This window comes from Hypanus sabinus, chromosome 7 (genome assembly GCF_030144855.1).
Source record: "Hypanus sabinus isolate sHypSab1 chromosome 7, sHypSab1.hap1, whole genome shotgun sequence".
NCBI lineage: Eukaryota > Metazoa > Chordata > Chondrichthyes > Myliobatiformes > Dasyatidae > Hypanus > Hypanus sabinus.
Window position 1 is genome coordinate 15,914,257 of NC_082712.1, and position 26,596 is coordinate 15,940,852.

Below are 26,596 nucleotides of genomic sequence, written 5' to 3' on the forward strand. Positions count from 1 at the left end.
CGCGGTGTGCTGGCCAGGGCAAGATGAAGCAGGCTATGTTTGAGGCACCTTTTCTAGCCCCTTCCTCCATGGAGGTGAGCAGAGCGATTCCTAAAGAGGACTGCTCAGACACCCAGGGGGCTGCCGAGCTTCACTGCTGCTTCATTCCAGCGGAGAACGACCCAATGCCCTGGGCCGCCTGTGTGCAGGTTTGTGACTACAGCTTCCAGTGTATCCACACCTGCTGCTTCGCCACTTGCCCATCGCCACAGGACTTGGTTTTTTAGCAGAAACTCCAGCCATTACTGTTCTACCATCACCCCTGCTAGTGCCCCTACCATCACCCCTGCTAGTGCCCCTACCATCATCCCTGCTAGTGCCCCTACCATCATCCCTGCTAGTGTCCCCTTCCAGTCAACTTTGGCCATCTCCTCCCTCAGGCCTCTGCACACCACTATAGTACTGATACATCTGTCTTTATCCTCTCCTTCTGACACTGGTCCTTGTTCCATGCCGACTCTGCTCAACCCTGTCATCCTTTCTGAGGTGTCCGGTAATTACATCCGTCATTTCACACTCCAGCGTTTCCGCCAACGCTGATGGTGGTTGGTGGTCCCGGTTCTTCTCTCTCTCCTTTCTTTGACAGTTACCTCCATCCATGAACACCTAAACTTACAGTTTGCTGATAATACAGAGACAGGTGGAGGGGCAGGGAGTTTGCAGGAGGACTTGGACAGGTGGGTAAAGAAGTGGTAGATGGAATGCAGTGTTGGGATGTGGACGGTCATGGACTTTGGTAGAAGGAATAAAAGCGTAAACTATTTTCTAAATGGGAAGAAAATTCAAAATCAGAGATGCAAAGGGTCTTGGGAATAATTGTGTAGAATTCACTGAAGGTTAACTTGCAGGTGAAGATGGTGGTGAGATGGCAAAAGCAATGTTAGCATTCATTTCGGGAGGACTAGAATAAAAAAGCAAGGATGTGACACTGAGTGTTTATAAGGCATGGGTCAGATGCCACTTGGGGTATTGTGCACAGTTCGGGGCCCATTATCTAAGAGAAGATGTGCCGACATTGGAGAGAGTCCAGAGAACATTCAGGAGAATGATTCTGAGAATGTAAGGGTTAACATACATTACCATGCAGAGGAAAACAATACTAAATAAATAATACTGAAAACACGAGCTGTGGTGTGAGCCCGTACTGTAGGTTGTGGAATTGTCAGGAGGGGCTGGATGGACCCAAACGCAGGACGCAGGCACTGAGGTACTAGGGGGAGGGCAGGATGGGGATGCCATGGCACTTGAGGGTAGCTGGGGTTCAGGCAGATAGAGTTCAGGCAGGCGGAGCAGAGCGGCTCCCGGGGTTCGGGTTCAGGCAGACAGACAGGTCCCCGGGGTTCAGGCAGACAGACAGGTCTAGGTGGCGATAGGCTAGCAGAGAGCCCTCCCTGGGCGGGCCGCATGTATCCCGGGTAGGGGCGCCTCCCAGGCGGAAACACCGGAGGCCTGGGCACGACACAGACCCCTAGGTGGGTGCGGGCACTATCCCAGAGTTCGGGCGGCAGAGAAGGAGGGGGCAGAACCCCCACCGGGCCACGGCCCATTGGCCAGAACCGCCCGACGGAGGCAAGAGGTAGGAACAGGCAGAACCCCCGCCAGGCCATGGCAGTTCGGCCAGATCCGCCCGACGGAGTGAAAGGGATAGGAACAGGCAGAACCCCCGCCGGGCCGAGGCAGGTCGGCCAGACGTGCCCGACAGGGGAAAGGGGTAGGAACGGGCATAGGTCTAGGTCGACCAACACAACAGCCATGACAACGGGAAAATTTGGAAATGGCCGGCAGACAATGCAACCGCGTGAAAAACAAAACCAAGCGGAGAAGGGGGACCAGCGCATGGGAAGAAAGGTGGGGGAGAGGACCAACCTGGCAGTACTGGTACAGGGCAGAGAAGCATGATGAAGAGAAGATCTGAACCCGGGCGGAATCACAGAATGCAAAGCAGATTTCGGAGCCGGCGGAGAAACAGAACAAAACGACCACCCACCTGGTCCCAGTCCCAAGGCCCCTCATAAACACCTGCAGCTCAATGAGTTACAGGTGTGTCTCCTTGAACCAGGAGGGTCCTAACTAGATCACGGGTGACGGGAGGGACAACTGCAGGACCCGGAGTCTGGAGCCTCCGGATTGGATCAAAACCCAGAATGCAGTTCCGGATCGGACCCTGACAGGAATCAGTTCAGACTTGAGGTGCGTGAAGTTATCCACACTCTCTCAGGCGCCTCAAGGACTCCCACCACCCAGGCCGTGCTCTCTCCTTACTACTGCCATCAGCAAGAAGGTACCCACACCACCAGGTTCAGGAGCAGTTATTACCCCTCAACCATCAGGAAGGAGATGCAGGAGCCTCAGGACCCACAGCACCAGGTTCAGGAGCAGTTATTACCCCTCAACCATCAGGAAGGAGATGCAGGAGCCTCAGGACCCACAGCAGCAGGTTCAGGAGCAGTTATCATCCCTCTACCATCAGGAAGGAGATGCAGGAGCCTCAGGACCCACAGCACCAGGTTCAGGAGCAGTTATCACCCCTCAACCATCAGGGAGGAGGTACAGGAGCCACAGGACCCACAGCAGCAGGTTCAGGAGCAGTTATTACCCCTCAAACATCATGGAGGAGGTACAGGAGCCTCAGGACCCACATCACCAGGTTCAGGAGCAGTTATTACCCCTCAACCATCAGCCTCCTGGACTAGAGGGGAAAACTTCACTCAACTTCATCACCATCACTGAACTGTTCCCAGAGCCTAAGGATTCCCTTTCAAGGACTCTTCATCTCATGTTCTCGATATTTATTGCTTAGTAATATTCTATTTGCCGAGTTTGTTGTGTTTTGCACTCTGATTAAATGCCCAAGTTGGTACGATCTTTTATCGATTTTATTATTGATTCTGTCAGGTCTTGGACTCATTCTATTTCTGGTGTTCCCACAACCGATGGTCTCACCTTCCGGACCCTGTACCTTGTTACTTCATGCTCTTGTTATTTATTTATTCCTAGTTTATTTATATTTGCATTTACACCGCTTGTTGTCTTCTATGTTCCTGCTCTTTCATTGATGCTGTTCACAGTTAGTATTCTATAGATTTGCTGAGTGTGCCCGCAGGAAAAGAATCTCAGGGAACTTTGAACATGTGAACTTTGATAATAACTTTACTCAGAACTCTGCGCTGGAGAGGGGCGGAGTTCCAGCGTTTACCCTCAGAGGAAGCAAGAATCCGGCCGGCCCACCGCTCTGCGGGGATAGGCCGACACAACGTCGCCCCACCCCCTGCGCGCCACGTCACACGGATTGGTCACCGCCCACCGGCCGCTGAGCGATGGAAGCGTCACTTCCGGCGCAGGCGACGGACCGGCGGAAGATGGCGACGGAAAAGCAGAAGGCGGAGGGCGGGCGGGTGAAGATCGGACATTATCGGCTTGGCGACACACTTGGTGTCGGCACCTTCGGCAAGGTGAAGGGTGAGTGCGGCGCCAGCCTTCGCGCGTCTCGGAACCTGCGGCATTGCTTCCGCAGCGCAGGCTGCGCCTCAACATCACAGCCCCTTCCCTCAGACACTGCCCCGCCTCCTCAGATTGTCCCCCCCCTCATTCAGACTAGTCCTTGCCCCAATCGGTCAAGCTCCGTCCTCTCATGCTCGACCCCTCCCTGCAGATAAGGCCCCACCTCCTAGGCCAGGCAACGCTCTCTCGTACCTGATTCCCTCTCCCTCAGACTAATTCCTACCCCTCATACCAAGCCCACCACGTCAGACTAGATCCTCTCCCTTAGTTAGGCACCACCCCGGCACACAAGATCTCCCTTCACATCCACCTCAGCCCCCTGTGCATAGCTGCCACATTCCTTTGCCTAAGGTCTACCCTCTCCCAACACCATATCTGGGCTCAATCCCCCTGCCCTCAGTGCAAAAACTTCCCTCCCTTATCTCAAACCACCATCATCCCCACAACTCTCCCGTCATATCAGATCGGCGCCATCTTCCGCTATACCCTTCCCATGTCCTGTTACCCACAACCCACACCTCACCTAACTGCCCTCACTACAACCCTTGCCCATTTTCCTTCACCCCATCTCTCACCCCGATCTCAGAGCTAATCTTACACAGGCAGCCCATGCTCTCACAGAATCGTACCTCTTCCTTCTTAGAGACCCTGCCACCGCACGCATCCTCGCCCTGTTGCACCCTCCACCAGTTCTGTGAGTGCACCTCACTGTCTTGCAGTGGGGATGCACGAGCTGACACAGCACAAGGTGGCGGTGAAGATCCTAAACCGCCAGAAGATCCGCAGCCTGGATGTTGTTGGCAAAATCCGACGTGAGATCCAGAACCTCAAACTCTTCAGACACCCACACATCATCAAACTGTAAGTTTTGGGGGTGTATCTGGGGTTGAAGACTGACTGGGAGGGGAGTATGGTTGTGGGGGGGGGGAGATCAAGTGAAGTTTATTGTCATTTAACTACATACATGTATACCATCAAATGAGACAATTTCTGCAACCCAGGGTGTAAAACATAGTACACATAACTCAAACTAGCAGTAAAGTACAAACAAAATCTACAAATGAATTACACATAAGTAAACAAAGTAAAGTACATCAATTAAATATTGTCAAGCATGGAACAGATTAACCAGTGACACTTTGAATGTGATGTGGCAGGGAGTTCAGAGTCAAAATGGCCTGAGGGAAGGAAGCGTTTCCTATCCTGGCCGTTATTGTTTTTATGCATGGGAGTCTCCTGTCCAAAGGTAGAAAATCAAAGAGGATGCTGGATGAATGGGTGGTTATTTGCAGTTGTCGGGGACATGAGAGGCTGAGGTTGTGCACAGCTCAGGAGAGGGCACATGTGGAGCTATAGTTTTATTTTGAGCTGTTTAACGTTTATACGTTTATTTTTAAGCCTGTTTTTTTGTTTTTTTATTGTTTTTGTTTCAGTCTGCAGGATGTTGGTGTTCAAAGTCAATTTGTTATCAAAGTACATGTATGTCACTATATACAACCCTGAGATTTATTTTCCTGTGGGCAGACTCAATAAACCTATAAGATAACATAACAGTCAATGTAAGACCACACCAACTTGACCATTCAACCAGTGTGCTGAAGACAACAAACTGTACAACTAAAAAAAGCAAAAGAATAATTAAGCAATAAATAATGAGGTCATGAGATGAAGAGTCCTTGAAAGTGAATCCATAGGCTGTGGGAACAGTTTGGTGATGAGGCAAGTGAAGTTATCCCTTTTGGTTTAAGAGCCTGATGGTTGAGGGCTAATAACTATTCCTGAACCTGGTGGTGTGAGTCCTGAGGCTCCTGTACCATCTACCCAATGGCAGCAGTGAAAGATCTGGATGGTGCGGGTCCCTGATGGTGGATACTGCTTTCCTGTGACAACTTTCATGTAGATGTGCTCAACGATTGGGAGAGCATTCTCGTGATGGACTGGTCTGTATCCGCTACTATTTGTAGGATTTTTTTTTCAAGGGCATTGGTGTTTCCATACCAGGCTGTGATGCACCAGTCAGGATACTGTCTTGTGCATCTATAGAAGTTTTAGATGTCATGCTGAATCTTCGCAAACTCTTAAGGAAGTAGAGGCACTGCCATGCTTTCTTTATAATTGCTCTTGCTGGGCCCGGCACAGGTCCTCCAAATTAATAACACCTCTGACCCTCTGATGAGGATTGGCTCGTAGACCTCTGGTCTCCTTCCACTGAAGTCTGTAATCAGATCCTTGGACTTGCTGACATTGAGTAAGAGATGGTTGTTATGACACCACTCAGCCAGATTTTTACTCTCCTTCCTGTATGCTGAGTCATCACCACCATTGACTCTGCCAATAACAATATTGCTGCTGTGCTCAGACACAAAGTCAAAAGTGTACAGTGAGTCAAGCAGAAGGCTCAGAACACAGCTTTGTGGTGTACTTCTACTGATGGAGATTGTGGAGGAGATGTTGTTGCCAATCCGAGCTGACTTGTCAAGCCCGTGGACGGTGGGTGTCGCTGAGCCCGTAGGTCATTCGTGTGACTGGGTGGCAACAGTGCTCGGTGATGAGTGGTTTGGGTGAGTTGGACATACCTGGTGATTACAAGGTTACTGAGGAGGTTTCAGCAGCTCTGCTGATTCAGGAGGTGTTTGGGAGTTCTGTGTGTATCGAGCCTCTGTAGCTAGTGAAGTGGATGGTTCGGGTGTGAGATGCTGCTGGCAATATGACTGAAGGTTTTGGGAGAATGATTCCCTCACTCCCTGAAACAGCTTGTATGTCTGACAAGGAGCTTGTCAGCACGTGGTATGTGAGGAGGCTGTCGGCTGTCTCCTCTCTCCTCCCTCCTCCCACCCAACCCACAGTGTAATCTCTGTCAATCGTTGGGGGTGAGACATGTTCACTCACCTGTTCACCATTCACCTTCCAGGTATCAAGTGATCAGTACTCCAACGGACATATTCATGGTGATGGAATATGTGTCAGGTGGAGAGCTCTTCGATTACATCTGTAAGAACGGCAAGGTGAGATTAGCCTGTGAGTGTAAGAGGAGCTGGGTTTGAGGGGTAGAAGTGGCTGGGGGTGGGCAGATACGGCCGAGGGTCTCCGCTCGGGAGGGGGCAGATGCGGCTGACGGTCTCTGCTCAGGGGGCAGACATGGCTGAGGGATCTCTGCTCGGGAAGGGGTTTGGACACAGCTGAGGGTCTCCGCTCAGGGTGCAGATGCGGCCGATGTATCCCCGCTCGGGGGGGGGGGGGGGGCGGCGGTGGGTGCAGACAGATTTGGCTGAACGACACAGCAGATGGGATCTGGAAGCTGTTTGTTCCCTGGGCCAAGCAGCTGCTTTTTAGACTGTAAGACCCTTAAGATACAGGAGCAGAATTAGGTCATGTGGTCCATCAAGCCTGCTCAATCATGGCTGATCCATTTTTCCTCAGTGTTCCCCCGTATGTCTTCGTGCCCTGACCAATCAAGAATCTTTCAACCTTTGCCTTAAACATACATAAAGATTTAGACTCCACAGCTGCCTGTGGCAAAGAATTTCACAGATTGACCACTCTGTAGCTAAAGAAATTCCTCCTCATCTCCGTTCTAAAAGGACACCCCCTTTTCTGAAGTCGCGTCCTCTGTTCTTAGACTCTCCCACAAAGGAAATATCTTCTTCACGTTCACTCTATCACTCTTTTACCATTTGATAGTTTTCAATGAGGTCACCCTTCATTCTTCTGAATTCCAGTGAATACAGACTCAATGCCGGTAGTCAGATGTGGGAGATCCTGGAGTCTCCCAGCCTCCCAGAGAACCACATCTGCACCCAGTGTGTCAAACTGCAGCTCCTGAGGGACTGGAGATGCAGCTCGATGACCTTCACCTGGTCAGGGAGAGCGAGGAGGTGATAGAAAGGTGGTCACACCAGGGCCATGGGAGACAGACTAGTGAGTCACAATCAGGAGGGGGAAGGGGAAGAGTTAGGTACTAGAGTGTACCCCTGTGGCTGTACCCCTTGACAATAAGTACTCCTGTTTGAGTACTGTTGGGGGGGGACAGCCTACCTGTGGGAAGCAACAGTGGCCATGCCTCTGACACAGAGTCTGGCCCTGTGGCTTGGAACGGTAAGGAAAGAAAGAGGAAGCCAGCAGTGATAGGGGACTCTATAGTTCGTGGGTCAGACAGGCGATTCTGTGGACGCAGGAAAGAAACAAGGATGGTAGTTTGCCTCCCTGGTCCCAGTGTCGGGATGTTTCGGATTGCGTCCAAGATATCCTGCGGTGGGAGGGAGAACAGCCAGAGGTCGTGGTACATATTGGTACCAATGATGTAGGTAGGAAAAGGGAAGAGGTACTGAAAAAAGGCTACAGGGAGTTAGGAAGAAAGTTGAGAAGCAGGACCACAAAGGTAGTAATCTCGGGATTACTGCCTGTGCCACGCGGCAGTGAGAATAGGAAAAGAATGAGGTGAGGGATAAGTGCGTGGCTGAGGGATTGGAGCAGGGAGCAGGAATGCAAGTTTCTGGATCATTGGGATCTCTTTTGGAGCAGGTGTGACCTGGACAAAAAGGACAGGTAGCACTTGAATCCCAGGGACACCAATATCCTGGCAGGGAATTTTGCTAAGGCTACTGGGGAGAACTACTAGAATTGTTGGGGGGGTGGGAACTGAACTGAAGTGATTGGGGAAGAGGAGGTTGGCTCACAAATAGAGAAAGCTTGTAGACAGTGCAAGAGGGAGGATAGGCAGGTGATAGAGAAGGGACGCACTCAGACTGAAGGTTTGAGATGTGTCTGCTTTAACTCAAGGAGTATTGTAAACAAGGCGGATGAGTTTAGAGCGTGGATCAGTACTTGGAGTTGTGATGTTGTGGTCATTATAGAGACTGTGATGGCTCAGGGGCAGGAATGGTTATTTCAAGTGCCAGGTTTTAGATGTTTTAGAAAGGACAGGGAGGGATGCAAAAAAGGTGGGGGCGTGGCACTGTTGATCAGAGATAGTGTCACAGCTGCAGAAAAGGTGGACGCCATGGAGGGATTGTCTACGGAGTCTCTGTGGGTGGAGGTTAGGTACAGAAAGGGGTCAATAACTTTACTCGGTGTTTTTTATAGGCTGCCCAATAGTAACAGGGATATCGAGGAGCAGATAGGGAAACAGATCCTGGAAAGGTGTAATAATAACAGAGTTGTCGTGATGGGAGATTTTAATTTCCCAAATATTGATTGGCATCTCCCTAGAGCAAAGGGTTTAGATGGGGTGGAGTTTGTTCGATGTGTTCAGGAAGGTTTCTTGTTGGAATATGTGGATAAGCCTACAAGAGGAGAGGCTGTACTTGATTTGGTATTGGGAAATGAACCTGGTCAGGTGTCAGGTCTCTTAGTGGGAAAGCATTTTGGAGATAGTGATCATAATTCTGTCTCCTTTACAATGGCACTGGAGAGAGATAGGAACAGACAAGTTAGGCTTTTAATTGGAGTAAAGGGAATTATGAGGCTATCAGGCAGGAAATTGGAGGTTTAAATTGGAAACAGATGTTCTGAGGGAAAATTATGGAAGAAATGTGGCAAATATTCAGGGGATATTTATGTGGAGTTCTGTATAGGTACGTTCCAATGAGACAGAGAAGTTATGGTAGGGTACATGAACCATGGTGTACAAAGGCTGTAACAAATCTAGTCAAGAAGAAAAGAAAAGCTTACAAAAGGTTCAGAGAGCTAGGTAATGTTAGAAATCTAGAAGATTATAAGGCTAATAGGAAGGAGTTTAAGAAGGAAATTAGGAGACCCAGAAGGGGCCATGAAAAGACCTTGGCAGGCAGGGTTAAGGAAAACCCCAAGGCATCCTACAAGAATGTGAAGAGCAAGAGGATATGACGTGAAAGAATTGGACCTATCAAGTGTGACAGTAGGAGAGTATGTATGGAGCCAGAGGAAATAGCAGAGTTACTTAATGAATACTTTACTTTAGTATTCACTATGGAAAAGAAACATTGTGATTGTAGTGATGACTTGCAGCAGACTGAAAAGCTTGGGTATGTAGATATTAAGAAAGAGGATGCGCTGGAGCTTTTGGAAAGCATCAAGTTGGATAAGTTGCCGGGACCAGATGAGATGTACCCCAGGCTACTGTGGGAGGCCGGGGAGGAGATTGCTGAGCCTCTGGTGATAATCTTTGCATCATCAATGGGGATGGGAGAGGTTCTGGAGTATTGGAGGGCTGCAGATGTTGTTCCTTTATTCAAGAAAGGGAGTCGGAAATTATAGACCAGTGAGTCTTACCTCAGTGGTTGGTAAGTTGATGGCGAAGATCCTGAGAGGCAGGATTTATGAACATTTGGAGAGCTATAATATGATTAGGAGTAGTCAGCATGGCTTTGTCAAGAGCAGGTGAAGTGGTTCAGTTTGGTAGGTCAAATATGATGGCAGAATATAGTATTAATGGTAAGACTCTTGGCAGTGTGGAGAATCAGAGGGATCTTGGAGTCCGAGTCCATAGGACACTCAAAGCAGCTGCGCAAGTTGACTCTGTGGTTAAGAAGACGTATGGTGTATTGGCCTTCATCAATCATGGAATTGAATTTAGTAGCCGAGAGGTAATGTTGCAGTTTTATAGGACCCTGGTTGGGCCCCACTTGGAGTACTGTGCTCAATTTTGGTCGCCTCACTACAGGAAGGATGTGGAAGCCATAGAAAGGGTGCAGAGGAGATTTACAAGGATGTTGCTTGGATTGGGGAGCATGCTTTATGAGAATAGGTTGAGTGAACTCGGCCTTTTCTCCTTGGAGCGATGGAGGATGAGAGGTGACCTGATAGAGGTATATAAGATGATGAGAGGCATTGATCGTGTGGATAGACAGAGGCTTTTTCCCAGGGCTGAAATGGACACAAGAGGACACAGGTTTAAGGTGCTGGGGAGTAGTTACAGAGAAGGTGTCGGGGATGTTTTTTACTCAGAGAGTGGTGACTGCATGGAATGGGTTGTCAGCAACGGTGTTGGAGGTGGGTACGATAGGGCCTTTTAAGAGATGTTTTTTAGATAAGTACATGGAGCTTAGAAAAATAGAGGGCTATGTGTAAGCCTAGTAATTTCTAAGGTAGGGACATGTTTGGCACAACTTTGTGGGCTGAAGGTCCTGTATTGTGCTGTAGGTTTTCTATGTTTCTAATTCCATCATCCAAATCATTGCCATATAATGCTAAAAGAATCGGTCCCAACACAGAACCCTGTGGAACACTACGAGTTACCAGCAGCTAGCCAGAAAAGGCTGTCCCTCTCTTTGCCTCCTGTTAATCAACCTCTGCTTTATCCATGCTAGGATCTTTCCTGTAATACCATGGACTTGTAACTTATCAAACAACTTCATGTGGGGCACCTTGTCAGAGGCCTTCTGAAAATCTAAGTACACAATTTCAAGCAATTCTCCTTTGTCTATCCTGCTTGTTATTTCTTCAATGAATTCCAACAGATTTGTCAGGCAAGATTTTCCCATGAAGAAACCATGCTGACTATGGCCTATTTTATCATGTGCCTCCAAGTACCTCGAAACCACATCCTTAACAATCGACTCCAACATTTTCCCAACCACTGAGGGCAGACTAATTGGCCTATAATTTCCTTTCTTTTGCCTCTCTCTCTTTTTGAAGAGTGGAGTGACATTTACAATTTTCCATTCTTCCAGAACCATTCCAGAATGGTGATCCTTGAAAGATCATTACTAATACCTCCAAATCTTCTGCCCCCTCTTTCAGAACCCTGGGGTATAGTCCATCTGGTCCAGGTGACTAATCTACCTTCAAACCTTTCAGTTTCCCAAGAACCTTGTCTCTAGTTATGGTAACTTCAGAGAAATCATGACCCCTGACACTTGGAACTTCTGTTATACTGCTCATGTCTTTCACAGTGAAGACTGATGCAAAATACTTATTCAGTTTATCCATCTTTTCCTTGTCCCTAGTACTACCTCTTCCCGCATCGTTTTCCAGTGATCCAATATCCACTCTGGCCTCTTGTTTTCTACCTGAAGAAATTTTGGGTATTGGCTAGCATACTTTCAAATTCAGTCTTTTTTAGTTGCCTTCAGTTGGTTTTTAAAAGCTTCTCAATCCTCTAACTTCCCACAATTTTTTTTCCCAATCTACCTGCATGTTGAAATCCCGCATGACTATTGTAATGTTGCCCTTTTGGCATGCATTTTCTATCTTGTGTTGTAATATGTAGACCACATTTTTACTACTGTTTATGGGTCTGTATACATCTCCCATCAGGGTCTTTTTACCCTTGCAGTACCTTAGCTCTATCCACAATGATTCAACACCTTCCAACCCTATGTCACCTTTTCCTAATAACTTGATTTCATTTTTCCTGGCAGAGCCACACCATTGCCTTCCTGCCTGTCCTTGCAATACAATGTGTATCCTTGGACATTTAAGACCTAGCTGTAATCTTCTTTCAGCCATGATTCAGTGATATCAACAACATCATACATGCCAATCTGTAACTGTGCTACAAGTTCATCTACCTTGTTCCATATACTACGCATATTCAAATATAACATCTTCAGTCCTGTGTTCACCCTTGTTGATTTTGTCCACTCTTTACATTTGAATGCATCCTGTTGACTGCAATGTTGCCCTATCATCAGCCTCTTCTTCCTAGAGATCTCACTACACATTGCTTTTGTTTGTAAACTGGACTTCAACTCTGCCCAAATCAGCAGACCCCAAATGGGGTTAGGGTTTGAAATCCCAAAGAGAGAGAGAGTGGAGTTCCATGGTAGCTTAGCAATTAGTGCAGTGCTTTTACAGCTCAGGGCATTGGAATTTGCAGTTCAATTCTGACGTTCTCTGTAAGGAAGTTTGCATGTTATCCCTGTAAGCACATGGGTTTCCTCAGAGTGCTCCAGATTCCTCTGAGTTTGTACCTGGTTAGTGGGTTAATTGGTCTTTAAATTATCCTGCGATTAGATAATTCTTAGTAAAAGTTTTTCCAAGTATGTTAAAAATAAACGAGAAATGAGAGTAGATATGGGACCGCTAGAAAGTGAAGTGGGATAGTGGGCCAGATCTGTGCTGTATCTCTAAATAAGGAAATAAATTTAAAAATTGGCATGTTGCAACTTAGGTCAAGGCTCACAGTGCTAGGTAGAGATTGTGATGAGTTGGCAGTATTGAACGTAAGAGAGGTTGGACTCAGACTGCTAGATCGCAGACGTGTTCACATCCTCACACTGATCTGCACCTCGAGCTGGAACTGGCAGCAGTGGACAGGTGTTGTGGTTTCAGCGGCTCCTTGTAGATCTTCCACTTACCTGTCCGCGGGATAGCAGCCTGACCTCACCGTCCGTGGTGACACTTCCACCTCCCCATCCCTCATCATCTGTGGGACTCCCAGTAACATCCCCCTTTGTTTGAGGGGTGCCCCTATTCATTACTGTCTGTGGCACTCCCTGGTGATATCATTCACCATCTTTGTGATACCTGTTACCCTCCCCCCATCTCTCACTGTTTGTGGGCAAAATGACATATTTCTATGGGACTCCCTGGTGATGATATAGATTTACAGAGTAATACAGCACAGAAACAGGCCCTTCAGCCCAACTGCTCCATGCTGACCACCGCATCTCACTGCTAGTCTCAGATACCTGTAACCCTGCAAGCCCTCCCCTCCCCTCCATGTACCTGTCCAAATGCCTTTTCGATATTGTTGAATGGCAGCTCATTCCAGGTACTCACTCCCCTCTGTGTAAAGAAGTGCCCTCTCAGGTCTCCTTTCGATCTCTCCTGTCAGCATGAATCAGTGCCCTCTGGTTTTGTACTCCCCAACCCTTGGGAAAAGACTGACTGTTCACCTTCTCCATAGTCCTCATGATTTTATAAACTAACATGAGGTTACCCCTCATTCTCCAGTGCTCCAAAGAATAAAGATCTAGTGTGGCCAACGTCTCCTTGGAACTCAGGCCCTCTAGTCTAGGCAGCATCCTCATAGATCGCTTTTATATCCTCTCTGGCTTGACAATTACTTTTCTGTATGTACTTAGTAATAAGTTTACTTTGAGCTTTAGGGTACTCAGCAGAGAAAAAGGCCATTTGGTCCATCTGGTACCAGCTGACCATGGCATTTCCCTGCTAGTCCCAGTTACCCATGTTCGGCCCGTACCCTCCAAGCTCCTCTCCTGCACATGCCTCTTTTTGTAGTTGTAGCCACCTTGACCACATCCTCTGGCAGCTCATTGGAGGAGCTCACTACCCTCTGAATGATGAAGCAATTGCTCAGGTCTCTTTCAAATGTCTCCTCTCTTATACCCTTGTTCTTTGCCTTGCCATCTGTGTGACTGAGCTGAGTTGCTGGTTCCGGGTGTTGAGGGGGGTGGGATTAGGGCAAAATGGGGGCTGAGGGTGGGGCCACTTGCTGACACTACCGGTGTGGTGCCACCCACAGCTGGACGAAAAGGAGAGCCGACGCCTCTTCCAGCAGATCATTTCAGCGGTGGACTACTGCCACCGGCACATGGTGGTACACCGGGACCTGAAGCCGGAGAACGTACTGCTGGATGCACAGATGAATGCCAAAATTGCTGACTTTGGTAAGGGCCTCTTTGTGACCTGTGCTCATGTGCCCTCTGCACTCTGGGTGTTTACTCACTGGAGTTTAGAAGAATGTTGATCATTGAAACCTAGAGAGTGTGGACATAGTGTTTAGCAGAATGCTTTACAGCACGGTGGCGTAATGGTTAGCATGCCTTACAGCACCAGCAATTGCGATCAGGGTTCAATTCCCGCTGCTGTCTGTAAGGACTCTGTATGCTCTCCTTGTAATGTATGGGTTTCCTCCCACAATCCCAAGGTGTACGGGTTAGGGTTAGTAGGTTGTAGGTATGCTATGTATGGACACCTACAGGCTGCGCCCAGTGTTGATTGTTAACGCAAACAGCGGATTTCACTGTATATTTGATGTTCTAATGACAAATAAAGATCATCTTTAATCTTTGCTAATGCTGGGAGAGTCTAGGACCAGAGGACATAGTCTCTGAATACAATGGCATCCCTTTAGAACAGAGATGAGGAGGAATTTCTTTAGCCTGAAGGTGGTAAATCTGTGGAATACATTACCACAGAAGCCTTTAAAAGCCAAGTCATTGAGTATATTTAAAGCTGAGGTTAGTAAGGGTGTCAGATGTTACAGTGAGAAGGCAGGAGAATGGGGTTGAGATGGGTCTCTCTCCTCCTCACCAGCACACCCACAGGAATTGTGTTATGATCTGTTCCCCTCACCCACACACCCACAGTAATTCTGTTGTGGTCTGTTCCCCACCTCACCCACACACCCACAGGAATTCTGTTGTGGTCTGTTCCCCACCTCACCCACACACCCACAGGAATTCTGTTGTGGTCTGTTCCCCACCTCACCCACACACCCACAGGAATTCTGTTATGGTCTGTTCCCCCACTGCCCCCTCGCCCACACACCCACAGGGTTCCTGTGTATGGTCTGTTCCCTCCTCACCCACACACCCACAGGGCTCCTGTGTATGGTCTGTTCCCCCACTCCCCCCTCACCCACACACCCACAGGGCTCCTGTGTATTGTCTGTTCCCCCACTCCCCCCTCGCCCACACACCCACAGGGCTCCTGTGTATGGTCTGTTCCCCCACTCCCCCCTCGCCCACACACCCACAGGGCTCCTGTGTATGGTCTGTTTCCCCCCTCGCCCACACACTCACAGGGCTCCTGTGTATGGTCTGTTTCCCCCCTCACCCACACACTCACAGGGCTCCTGTGTATGGTCTGTTTCCCCCCTCACCCACACACCCACAGGGCTCCTGTGTATGGTCTGTTTCCCCCCTCACCCACACACCCACAGGGCTCCTGTGTATGGTCTGTTTCCCCCCTCCCCCACAGGGCTCCTGTGTATGGTCTGTTTCCCCCCCTCCCCCACAGGGCTCCTGTGTATGGTCTGTTTCCCCCCTCACCCACACACCCCTCTCCCACAGGGCTCCTGTGTATGGTCTGTTTCCCCCCCTCACCCACAGGGCTCCTGTGTATGGTCTGTTTCCCCCCTCGCCCACACACTCATAGGGCTCCTGTGTATGGTCTGTTTCCCCCCTCACCCACACACTCACAGGGCTCCTGTGTATGGTCTGTTTCCCCCCTCACCCACACACCCACAGGGCTCCTGTGTATGGTCTGTTTCCCCCCTCACCCACACACCCACAGGGCTCCTGTGTATGGTCTGATTCCCCCCCTCCCCCACAGGGCTCCTGTGTATGGTCTGTTTCCCCTCCTCCCCCACAGGGCTCCTGTGTATGGTCTGTTTCCCCCCCCACCTCCCCCACAGGGCTCCTGTGTATGGTCTGTTTCCCCCCTCGCCCCCTCACCCACAAGGCTCACGTGTTATAGTCTCCCCCTCCCCCCCCCCTTCACCTGGGCCATGCCCTCGGTGACATATTGGGACTCAGGAACAGGTTCTACTCCTCCATCATCTGATTTCTGAACAGCCCATGAACACTACCACATTATTTCTTTTTATTTTACACTATATTTTATTTTGTAATTTATAATAATTTTGTCTTCGTACTGTACTACTGCTGTAAAACAGAATTGCGTTCAGCTTCAGTCGCCACATTATAGGAAGGATGTGAAAGCTTTAGAGAGGGTGCAGAGAATTACCAGGATTCTGCCTGGACTAAAGAGCATGGCTTATGAGGATAACTTGAGTGAGCTGGGGCTTTTCTGTTTAAAACAAAGGAGAATGAATGGTGACTTGATGGAGGCAGAGAGAGAATGGATAGCCAAAGAATTTTCCCGGAGCGAAAACACAGGAGGCATAATTTAAAAAATGATTGGAGAAAAACATGGGGGAGGGTGTTGGGGTGGTTTTTCTTTTATCACTGAGTGTAGTGGGTGCGTGGAAAGCCTTGCCTGGGAAAGTTGCAAAGGCATACATTAGGGACAATTAAGGACCTTTCAGATGGATGATAGAAAAATGCAGGGATATGTAGGAGTTAGATCAGGGGTTCCCAACCTTTTGTATGCCATGGGCTCTTACCATTAACCGAGGGGGGCAGTGGACCCGAGGTTGAGGAACCCTGGGTTAGATTGATCTCAGAGAGTACGTTAAAAGGTAGGAACAACATCATGGGCTGAAGGGCCTGTACCGTATGACTGTAAATGACTCGGGAATAGCGTCTTAACCTCCACCATCAAATATCTACAGTTGTAAGAAAATGTTTGAACCCTTTGCACTTACCTGGTTTTCTGTGTTCATTACTCATAAAATGTGTGATCCTCATCTAAGATCAATAAATTTCATGACGTCAGTGGTAGTAATTCTAATTCTGTTCCTCTCTCTGGTCTCTTACCTCTCTCTTTTTATCTGCCTATCACCTTCCCTGGATCCTCCCCTCCTTACCTTTCTCCAATCGTCCTCTCTACTCTCCGATTAGATTCCTTCCTTTCCAGATCTTTACCTGTTTAATCTATCACCTTCTTGCTATCTATCCTCCTTCCCCCCCTCCCCTACTCTCAGTGATAAAAGAAAAACTACCCCTAACATCCCCCCCAACCTTTCCTCCAATCATTTTTAAGTTAATGCTCCTCCATTTCCGCTGTGGGTAAAAGTCTTTTTATTCTGGTGTTTTCCCCCTTCCTTTCCAGTCCTGGGGAAAAGTATAGGTCTGAAGAGTTGACTGTTTGTTCATTTCCATAGCTACTGCCTTACCTGCTGAGATCCTCCAACTTTTTGTGTGTTGCTCTGGATTTCAGAATCTCTTGTAGTTAATTTTTAGTCAAAGCCAGGGTTTATTTCATTGATGTGTCCAATATGAGGTATTGCAGCAATACAGTGCAAAGACATTACATTAGACCATAAGACCATAAAATATAGGAGCAGAATTAGGCTATTTGGCCCATCGAGTCTGCTCCACCATTCCATCATGGCTGATCTATTTTTCCTCTCTGCCCCAATCTCCTGTTTTTTCCCTGTATCCGTTCATGCCCTGACTAATAAAGAATTTATCAACCTCTGCCTTAAATATACCCAATGACTTAGCTTCCATAGCCACCTGGGGCAACAAGTTCCACAGATTCACCACTCTCTGGCTGAAAAAATTCCTCCTCAGCTCTGTTTTAAAAGGATACCCCTCTAGTCTGAGGCAGTGTCCTCTGGTCTTGGGTTCCCCCACTGTAGGAACCTTCCTCACCACATCTAATCTGCTGAGTCCTTTCAATATACCATGAGACCTGTAGACGTAGGATCTTCAATGAGGTCACCCTTTATTCTTCTGAGTACCAGTGAGTACAGACCCAGAGCCATCAAATGCTCTTCATCTGACAAGCCATTCAATCCCAGAATCATTTTTGTGAACCCTGCGATGTCAACACATCTTTTCTAAGATAAGGGGCCCAAAACTGTTCACAATACTCCCAAGTGAGGCCTCACCAGTGCTTTATAAATCCTCAACATTATACCCTTGCTTTTATATTCTAGACCTCTTGAAATGAATGCAAACATTGCATTTGCTGTCCTTGCCACCAATTCAACCTGCAAACTAACCTTTAGGGAATCCTGCACAAGGACTCCAAGGTCCCTTTGCACCTCAAAGTTTTGAATTTTCTCTCCATTCAGAAAATAGACGACCCTTTTTTTGCTATCAAAGTGCTTTGCTCATTATCCTCATCTGTCTCAGTCCTTCTGTAGCCTCTCTACTTCCTCAAAACTACCTGCCCTCCACCTATCTTTGTATCGTCTGCAAAGGTTTGCAGACGATACAATGTAAAAAGATTCTGACCCAACACAGACTCCTGTGGAACACCACTAATCCCTGGCAGCCAACCAGAAAAGGCTTCCTTTGTTCCTACTCTTTGCTTCCTGCCAGTCAATTTCTTGTAATACCGTGGCTCTCAACTTGTTAAGAAGCCTCCTGTTGCTGCTGAAAATCCAAGTACACAACATCCACCGAGTCTCCTTTGTCTATCTCGCTTGTTATTTCTTCAAAGAATTCCTACAGATCTGTCAGGTAAGATTTTACTCAGGTAAGATTTTACCTTGAGGAAACCATGCTGACTACGGCCTATTTTATCCCCAAAGTCACATACTTAACAACCGACTCCAACATCTTCCCAGCCTCTGAGGTCCCACTAACTGCCCTGTAATTTTCTTTCTTCTGCCTCTTTCCCATCTTGAAGAGATGAATGACATTTGCAATGATCCATTTCTCCGGAACCATGTCAGAAGCTCCAAAGCATTCGGGCTCTCACGACCAGACTATGTAACAGTTTCTTCCCGCAAGCTATCAGACTCCTCAATACCCAAAGCCTGGACTGACACCTTGCCCTACTGTCCTGTTTATTATTTATTGTAATGCCTGCACTGTTTTTGTGCACCTTATGCAGTCCATTGTAGGTCTGTAGTCTAGTGTAGCTTTTTCTTTTTTTTTTAATTACGTGGTTCAGTCTAGTTTTTTGTACTGTGTCATGTAACACCATGGTCCTGAAAAATGTTGTCTCATTTTTACTGTGCACTGTACCAGCAGTTATGGTCGAAATGACAATAAAAGTTGACTTGACTTGTGAATCAATTGATTCTTAAAAGATCATTAGTAATGCCTTCATAATCTCTTCAGCTACCTCTTTTAGAACCCTGGTGTGTAGACCATCTGGTCCAGATGTCTTATCCACCTTCAGCCTTCTCCCTAGTAATGTCAACTTTACACACTTCTACCCCCTAATACTCTCGAACTTCTGGCATAATGCTACTGTCTTGAAGACTGGTGCAAAATACTTATTCACTTCATCCGCCATTTCCTTGTCCCCCATTACTACCTCTCCAGCTTCACTTTCCAGCAGTCCAATATCCACTCTTGCCTCTCTTTTACATTTTGTGTATCTGAAGAAACTTTTGGTATCCTCTTTAATATTATTGGCTAGCTTACTAGTATTCCATTTTCACCTTAATGACTTTTTTAGTTGCCTTCCGTTGGCTTTTAAAAGCTTCCTAATCCTCTAACTTCCCACTAATTTTTGCTCTATTATATCCCCTCTTTGGCTTTTATGTTGGCTTTGACTTCTCTTGTTAGCCACAGTTGTGTCATCTTTCCTTTAGAATACTTCCTTTGTCTTTGAGTTGTGTATATCCTGTGCCTTCCAAATTGCTTCCAGAAATTCCAGCCATTGTTGCTGTGCCGTCATCCCTGCCAGTGTTATTTTCCAATCAGTTATGCCTAACTCCTCTCTCATGCTTCTAATTCCATTCACTGATCCATTTGACTTTAGTTTCTTCTTCTCATAATTACAATAAATTACAAAAACACACAAATAGTACAGCAAAAGGGAGTGACTCGGTGCTGTTGATGGTTTCATGGGCCACTCGGAAAGCTGGTGGTGGAGTATTGCTGAAACTGTAAGGCTCTTGTATCTGCTCCCTGATGGTAGTATTAAGAAGAGGAATATCCTAGGTGATTGTAGTCTTTAGTGATGGATACCACCTTCTTGAGGCAGCCCCTTTGGAAGGTGTCCTTGATGCCAGGGAGGCTGGTGCCCATAATAGTGCTGGCTGAGTTTACAACCCTCTGCAGCTTCTTGTAATCCTGCACTTTGGATCCTTCAACGCATTTGGGTGCTAGGATTTTCCTCACCACAGCTGTCAATGTGGCTGAGTTGGTAAATAGGTCCCAGGACTGATCCAGTGGAAAGAGAGCCTCTGACTGGGATCTGGCATTATTGGTATGCCCGGTATTTATGGGCCATTCCTAATTTCCCATCAGAAAACAGAGGGGCCCTTTTTTGTACCATTACAGGCCTTGTGGTACCGTTCAAAGGCAATTCCAGGATTTAGGAGTGACAGTGTATTTCCAAGTCAGCACTCTGAGTGAGGCACATAGAACGCAGCAAAGGAAGAGTATATGGAAGGAAGCTAGGAGGCAGGGAATGTGGTGTGGGAATGGTGCAGGTACCAGGAATGTGGTGTGGGAAACACACAAAATGCTGGAGGAACTCAGCAGGCCAGGCGGCATCCATGGAAAGAGGTACAGTCCACGTTTCGGGCCAGAACCCTTCGGCTTGGAAATGAGGTGCGGGAACAGTATCAGAGATGGGAATGTGGTGTGGTAACGGTGCGGGGATGGGAATGTAATACAAGAATGGTGTAGGAACGTTGCAGGGATGGAAATGGGACGCAGGAATAGTGCTGGGGATGGGAATGGTGTGGGAATGGCACAGGCACTGGGGATGTGCAGAACGATACAGGGGATGGGAAGGTGGTGTGGGAACGGTGCAGGGACTAGGAATGTGGTGTAGGAACAGAGCTGGAACTGTTAGTGTGCTATAGGAATGGAGCGGGGAGCAGGAGTGGTGCTGGGCAGGGAATGTGCCCTTTACCTCTATCTGTGATAATCTGAATGTAACTCCATTCCCTTCCATTACCAGGCCTCTCGAACATGATGTCTGATGGAGAATTCCTGAGAACCAGCTGTGGCTCACCCAACTATGCTGCGCCGGAGGTCATATCCGGAAGGTACGCCGCTTTGAAAGCTGTAAGGTGTTTCCATGTCGGCTGTATGCTCTCCCCGTTACCGAGTGGGTTTCCTCCCACATTCTAAAGATGTATATTATGGATTAGGGTTAGTAAGTTGTGGGCATGCTGTGTTAACGTTGGAAGTATGACATCAGCAATCCTCAGACTGTGTTGGTTCTTGACACTAATGTCACGTTTCAACATGTGTTTTGGTGTTTCATAGAACATAGAATAGTGCAGCACAGTACAGACCCTTCAGCCCACAATGTTTTCCCAATGTGCAGAGGATGTTTCCAATAGTTGGGGAGTCTAGTCCAGAGGACACAACCCCACAACAGAAGGATATCCCTTTAGAATCAGAATCAGGTTTAATGTCACTGGCATATGTCGTGAAATTTGTTAACTTTGCGGCAGCGGTAAAATGTAATATATAATTGAGAAAAAAAAAGCTGAATTTCAGTAAGTGCTGAGAAAAAGTATTCACTCCCCTTGGAAATTTTCATGTTTTATTGTTTTACAACATTGAATCACATTGGATTTAATTTGGCTTTTTTTGACACTGATCAACAGAAAAAGACCCTTTCATATCAAAGTGAAAACAGATTGCTACAAAGTGATCTAAATTAATTACAAATGTAAAACACAAAATAGTTAATTGCATAAGTATTCACCCCTTTTAATATGACACACCAAATCATCACTGATGCAGCCAGTTGATTTTAAAAGTCACATAAATGGAGAGGCTACCTGTGTGCAGTCAAGCTGTTTCAATTGATTGTAGTAAACTCACACCTGTATCTGGAAAGTCAGTATCCTGGCAAAAACTACACCACAAAGACAAAAGAACACCAAGTGTCTCTGTGAAAAGTTTGTTCAAAAGCACAAGTCAGGAGCTGGATACAAGAAAATTACCGTCACTGAATATCCTTCGGAGTACAGTTAAGTCAGTCATCAAGAAATGGAAAGAATATGGCACAGCTGTAAATCTGCCTAGAGCAGTCTGTTTTAAGACCATAAGATACAGGAGCAGAAGTGGGCCATTCAGCCCATTGAGTCTGCTCTGCTATTCAATCATGGGTTGATCCAGTTCTTCTGGTCATCCCCACTCCCCTGCCTTCACCCCATACCCTTTGATGCCCTGGCTGATCAAGAACCTATCTATCTGAATAATCTCTTTCTCTTGGGTTAATTTTTCTCCATATATCAATCAGGTTTAAATCTTTCATTAATGATAAAATTAGTTTTATTACTTTTGATTTTGTAGCAACTTTAGTTGACCTATCCAAAACTGGATCTAAACAAAAATTAAAATCTCTACCTATTAATATTTTATCATGTGAATCAGCCAAATTCAAAAAAACTTCTTGTATGAATTTTGCATCATTTTCATTTGGTGCATAAATGTTCATGAAAGTCCATAATTCTGAAAAAAATTGACAATGTATAATCACATATTTCCCCACAGAATCAATTACTACATTTTGTATTTTAATTGGTAAAGTTTTATTAACCAAAATTGCAACTCCTCTCGATTTTGAATTAAATGAAGCTGCAATGACATTTCCAACCCAATCTCGCTGTAATTTCTTACGTTCTGTTTCTGTTAAATGTGTTTCTTGTAAAAAAGAGCTATATCTCCTTTCATTTTCTTAATATATGTTAAAATTCTCTTTCTTTTAAGAGGTCCATTAAGTCCATTAACATTAAAACTTAAAAAATTAAGTAAATTAATCATTCATAATACCTTGGGAACTCTTTGAAATTCTCCATGTTGCTATGAGTCTCTCCCCAACCATCCAGGCAAAAAAGAAGTAAAATAGAAAAAAGGTAACTAATATATAAGGAAAAAAAACAAAATACCCCCCCCCCCCACTAATGTTGCGAATAAAAAGAACACAACATTACCTCCCCCCATTTTACGGGTCATGGCAATCGCCATGATTGTACACGTGAAACTCGCAGCCATCGATCAGGAGCTCCTCCAGCTCCCCTGCAAAAAAAAAAGAAAGAAAATATATTAGTGAAGAAAAAGAAGAGAATAATTAATGTCTCTACTCCCAATTAATACTCAACTATTTTTGTTTTCCTTATAAACGTCTGTCAAGTCCAACCTTATTTCAGTCTTCATCATTAGTCCACTTCATTTCGATAATTCTTTACTCCTCTTCGTGGACATCAGGTAATTCTTGTACAAATTTCTCCGCTTTCCGGTAGTCAACGAAAAATCTTCTTTCTTCGTTATCCAGGAAAATTATCAATTTTGCTGGGTAGCTCAATAAAAATTTATAGCCCTTTTCCCATAAAGATTTTTTCACTGGATTAAATTCCTTCCGCCTCTTCAGAAGATTGTAACTTATGTCTGGATAAAAAAAAACTCTTTTCCCTTCTATTATCAATGGCCCATTTCTCTTTTTAGCACCTTGAGTAGGTGCCTTCAAGATCATTTCTTTATCTTGATACCTTAAGCATTTTATCAAAATTGATCTTGGATTTTGGTCTTGTTGAGGTCTTGGTCTTAAAGCTCTGATTATTCATTTTATTCAAATAGACAAAACTTATTCAAGGATTGATTTTTTTTATTATCAAAAAATATTCAGGATAGAGTGAAAAGTGTGGAATATAAAGCAAGAATACTGTCAGATCATTCCCCCTTGATAATGACGATGATAATTATGGATAAGGAGGAATCGATCTATAGACGATTTAATTCAATTTTATTAAAACTTCAAGATTTTTGTGATTTTATGAAAAAACAGATTCAATTTTTTTTGGATACAAATTTACATTCAGTTGAGGATAAAATTGTATTATGGGAAGCAATGAAAGCATATTTAAGGGGTCAGATTATAAGTTATACATCTAAAATTAAGAAGGAATACATGGCAGAAATAGATCAATTAGAAGAAGATATAAAGTTAGAAAAAGAATCTCAAAGATATATTACAGAAGAAAAACAAAGACAACTTGTTAATAAAAAATTACAATATAATACACTCCAGACATATCGTATAGAAAAAGTAATTATGAGAACATAAACAGAAATATTACGAATTAGGTGCAAGATCACATAAGATTCTTGCTTGGCAGTTGAAAACAGAACAGGCTTCTAAAACAATAAATGCAATTAGAAGAAGTGTAAATAAGGTTACTTATAAACCTTTAGAAATTAATGAAACTTAAAAAAAATTTTACACTGAACTATATCAATCAGAATCACAAAATAAGATTGCTGAGATAGATAAATTTTTATCACAAATAACCCTTCCAAACTTAAATTTGGAAGAACAGAAAGGATTAGGTATGCCCTTTACATTAAAAGAGGTTGAAGAAGCTTTAGGATCACTTCAGAGTAATAAATCCCCAGGAGAAGATAGTTTTCCTCCTGAGTTTTATAAAAAATTTAAAGTTTTATTAATTCCTCCTTTTATGGAATTAATATATCAAGTGGAAAGAATGCATAAACTCCCACAATCTTTTTTAACAGCGATCATAACTGTATTGCCAAAAGAAGATAGAGATCCTTTAAAACCAACATCATATAGACCTATTTCTTTGTTGAATACAGATTATAAAATAATAGCAAAAATTTTATCTAATAGAATATCTAAATATTTACCAAAATTAATACATATGGATCAAACAGGTTTTATTAAAAATAGACAATCAATGGATAATATAACCTGGTTACTTAGTATAATTCATTTGGCACAAAAAAGAGAGGAAATGAGTGTGGCAGTTGCTTTGGATACAGAAAAAGCATTTGATAAATTGGAATGGGATTTTTTATTTAAGGTATTGGAAAAATATGAGTTAGGAAAATCTTTTATACAATGGATTAAAACTAAATACTAATCCTCAAGCTAAAGTAGTTACAAATGGTCAGATTTCAACACCATTTTGCTTAACGAGGTCAACTAGACAGGGCTGCCCATTATCACCTGCTTTATTTGTATTGGCAATAGAACCATTAGCTGAATTAATTAGAACAGGTTCAGACATTGGAGGCTTTAGAGTTAATCAAGATGAATATAAGATTAATTTATTTGCTGATGATGTTTTGATTTATTTAACAAACCCATTGCAATCTTTGCAAAGATTATCTTTTAGATTGGAAGAATATGGGAAAGTATCAGGGTATAAAGTAAATTGGGATAAAAGTGAACTTTTACCCCTTACAAAAGGAAATTATAATCAATGTCGATTAGTAACTCAATTTTGATGGTCAATAAATGGGATAAAATATTTAGGTATTAGAGTTGATGATGATGTAAAAAATTTATATAAACAAAATTATTTGTCATTATTAAAAAAATAAACGAGGATCTTGATAAATGGATGATGTTACCAATAGCATTAATAGGTAGAGTTAATGCTGTAAAAATGAATATATTTCCTAGATTGCAATATTTATTCCAAACTTTACCAATACAATTACCTCGGAAGTTTTTTCAAGAACTGAATAAATATGTAAGGAAATTTCTTTGGAAAGGAAAGATGTCAAGAATATCATTGGAAAAATTGACATGTAAGTTTGATTTAGGAGGGTTACAACTTCCAAATTTTAAGAATTATTATAAAGCAAATCAACTTAGATTTATTGCGTCTTTGATTAAAAAAACCGGCATGGATTAGAATAGAATTAGATAAAATAGGAGAAAACATACCAGAAGATTTTATATATAACTGGGAATCCAAATGGATACGGGAAAACAAAGAATCTCCTATATTAAGACACATGATTGATTTATGGAATAAGGTAAATATGGACGATGAAATAAAGAAATCTTTATTAGCAAAAAGAACTTTAATTCAAAATAGGCTTATTCCTTTTACAATGGATAATAAACATTTACTTAATTGGTTCCAAAAGGGGATTAAATATATAGGTGATTGTTTTGAAGGAGGTATATTGATGTCATTTGATCAATTAAAAAATATAAAATATCAAACAACACTCTTTTCTGTTATTTTCCATTAAAGGCTTATTTACGAGAAAAGCTGGGTCAAACAATGTTGATGCCAAAACCTAGTGAAATAGAAATATTAATTCAAAAAGGAAAAATTAAAAATTTACATCTTGTATGTACAATTTGATTCAAAAACAGACAATTGAATCTGGAATTCATAAATCAAGACAAAAATGTGAATCTGATTTGAATGTTAAAATTGATGGAAAAAGTTGGTCAAGACTATGTTCTGATAGTATGAGAAATACAATAAATGTTCGACTTAGATTAATACAATATAATTTTTTACATCAATTATATATAACACCACAGAAAATAAATAGATTAAATTCAAATATGTCTGACCAATGTTTTCGATGTAATCAAGAAATTGGTACTTTTTTGCATTCTACTTGGTCTTGTTTTAAAATTCAACCATTTTGGATAAATCTAAGACTTTTATTGGAATAAATTACTGGAGTACAACTCCCACATAGTCCAATATTATTTTTTTTAAGGAGATATTGAAGGGACAATACCGAAACTTAAATTGAATAAGTATCAGAAAAAATTTATTAAAATTGCATTGGCAGTAGCTAAAAATGTTATCGCAGTTACTTGGAAATCTGAT

At 44.3% G+C, this 26,596-nt stretch overlaps 2 protein-coding genes across 3 annotated transcripts in view; one reads left to right on the forward strand and one right to left on the reverse strand.

The window, feature by feature from the left end:
- c6 (complement component 6) overlaps positions 1-4,219 on the reverse strand; it is a 119,823-nt gene extending 115,604 nt beyond the window's left edge. Inside the window, exon 1 of the mRNA XM_059974261.1 lies at positions 4,170-4,219. Within this exon, the coding sequence (XP_059830244.1) occupies positions 4,170-4,204 (35 nt within the window). The 5' untranslated portion in view covers positions 4,205-4,219. The remainder of the gene's footprint in view (positions 1-4,169) is intronic.
- Positions 3,342-26,596, forward strand: part of LOC132396585 (5'-AMP-activated protein kinase catalytic subunit alpha-1-like) — a 40,458-nt gene continuing 17,203 nt past the window's right edge. For both annotated transcript variants that reach the window (XM_059974265.1, XM_059974266.1), the window contains exons 1-5: positions 3,342-3,498; positions 4,260-4,401; positions 6,452-6,545; positions 13,949-14,093; positions 20,932-21,019. In XM_059974265.1, the coding sequence (XP_059830248.1) occupies positions 3,357-3,498; positions 4,260-4,401; positions 6,452-6,545; positions 13,949-14,093; positions 20,932-21,019 (611 nt within the window). In that variant the 5' untranslated portion in view covers positions 3,342-3,356. The remainder of the gene's footprint in view (positions 3,499-4,259; positions 4,402-6,451; positions 6,546-13,948; positions 14,094-20,931; positions 21,020-26,596) is intronic.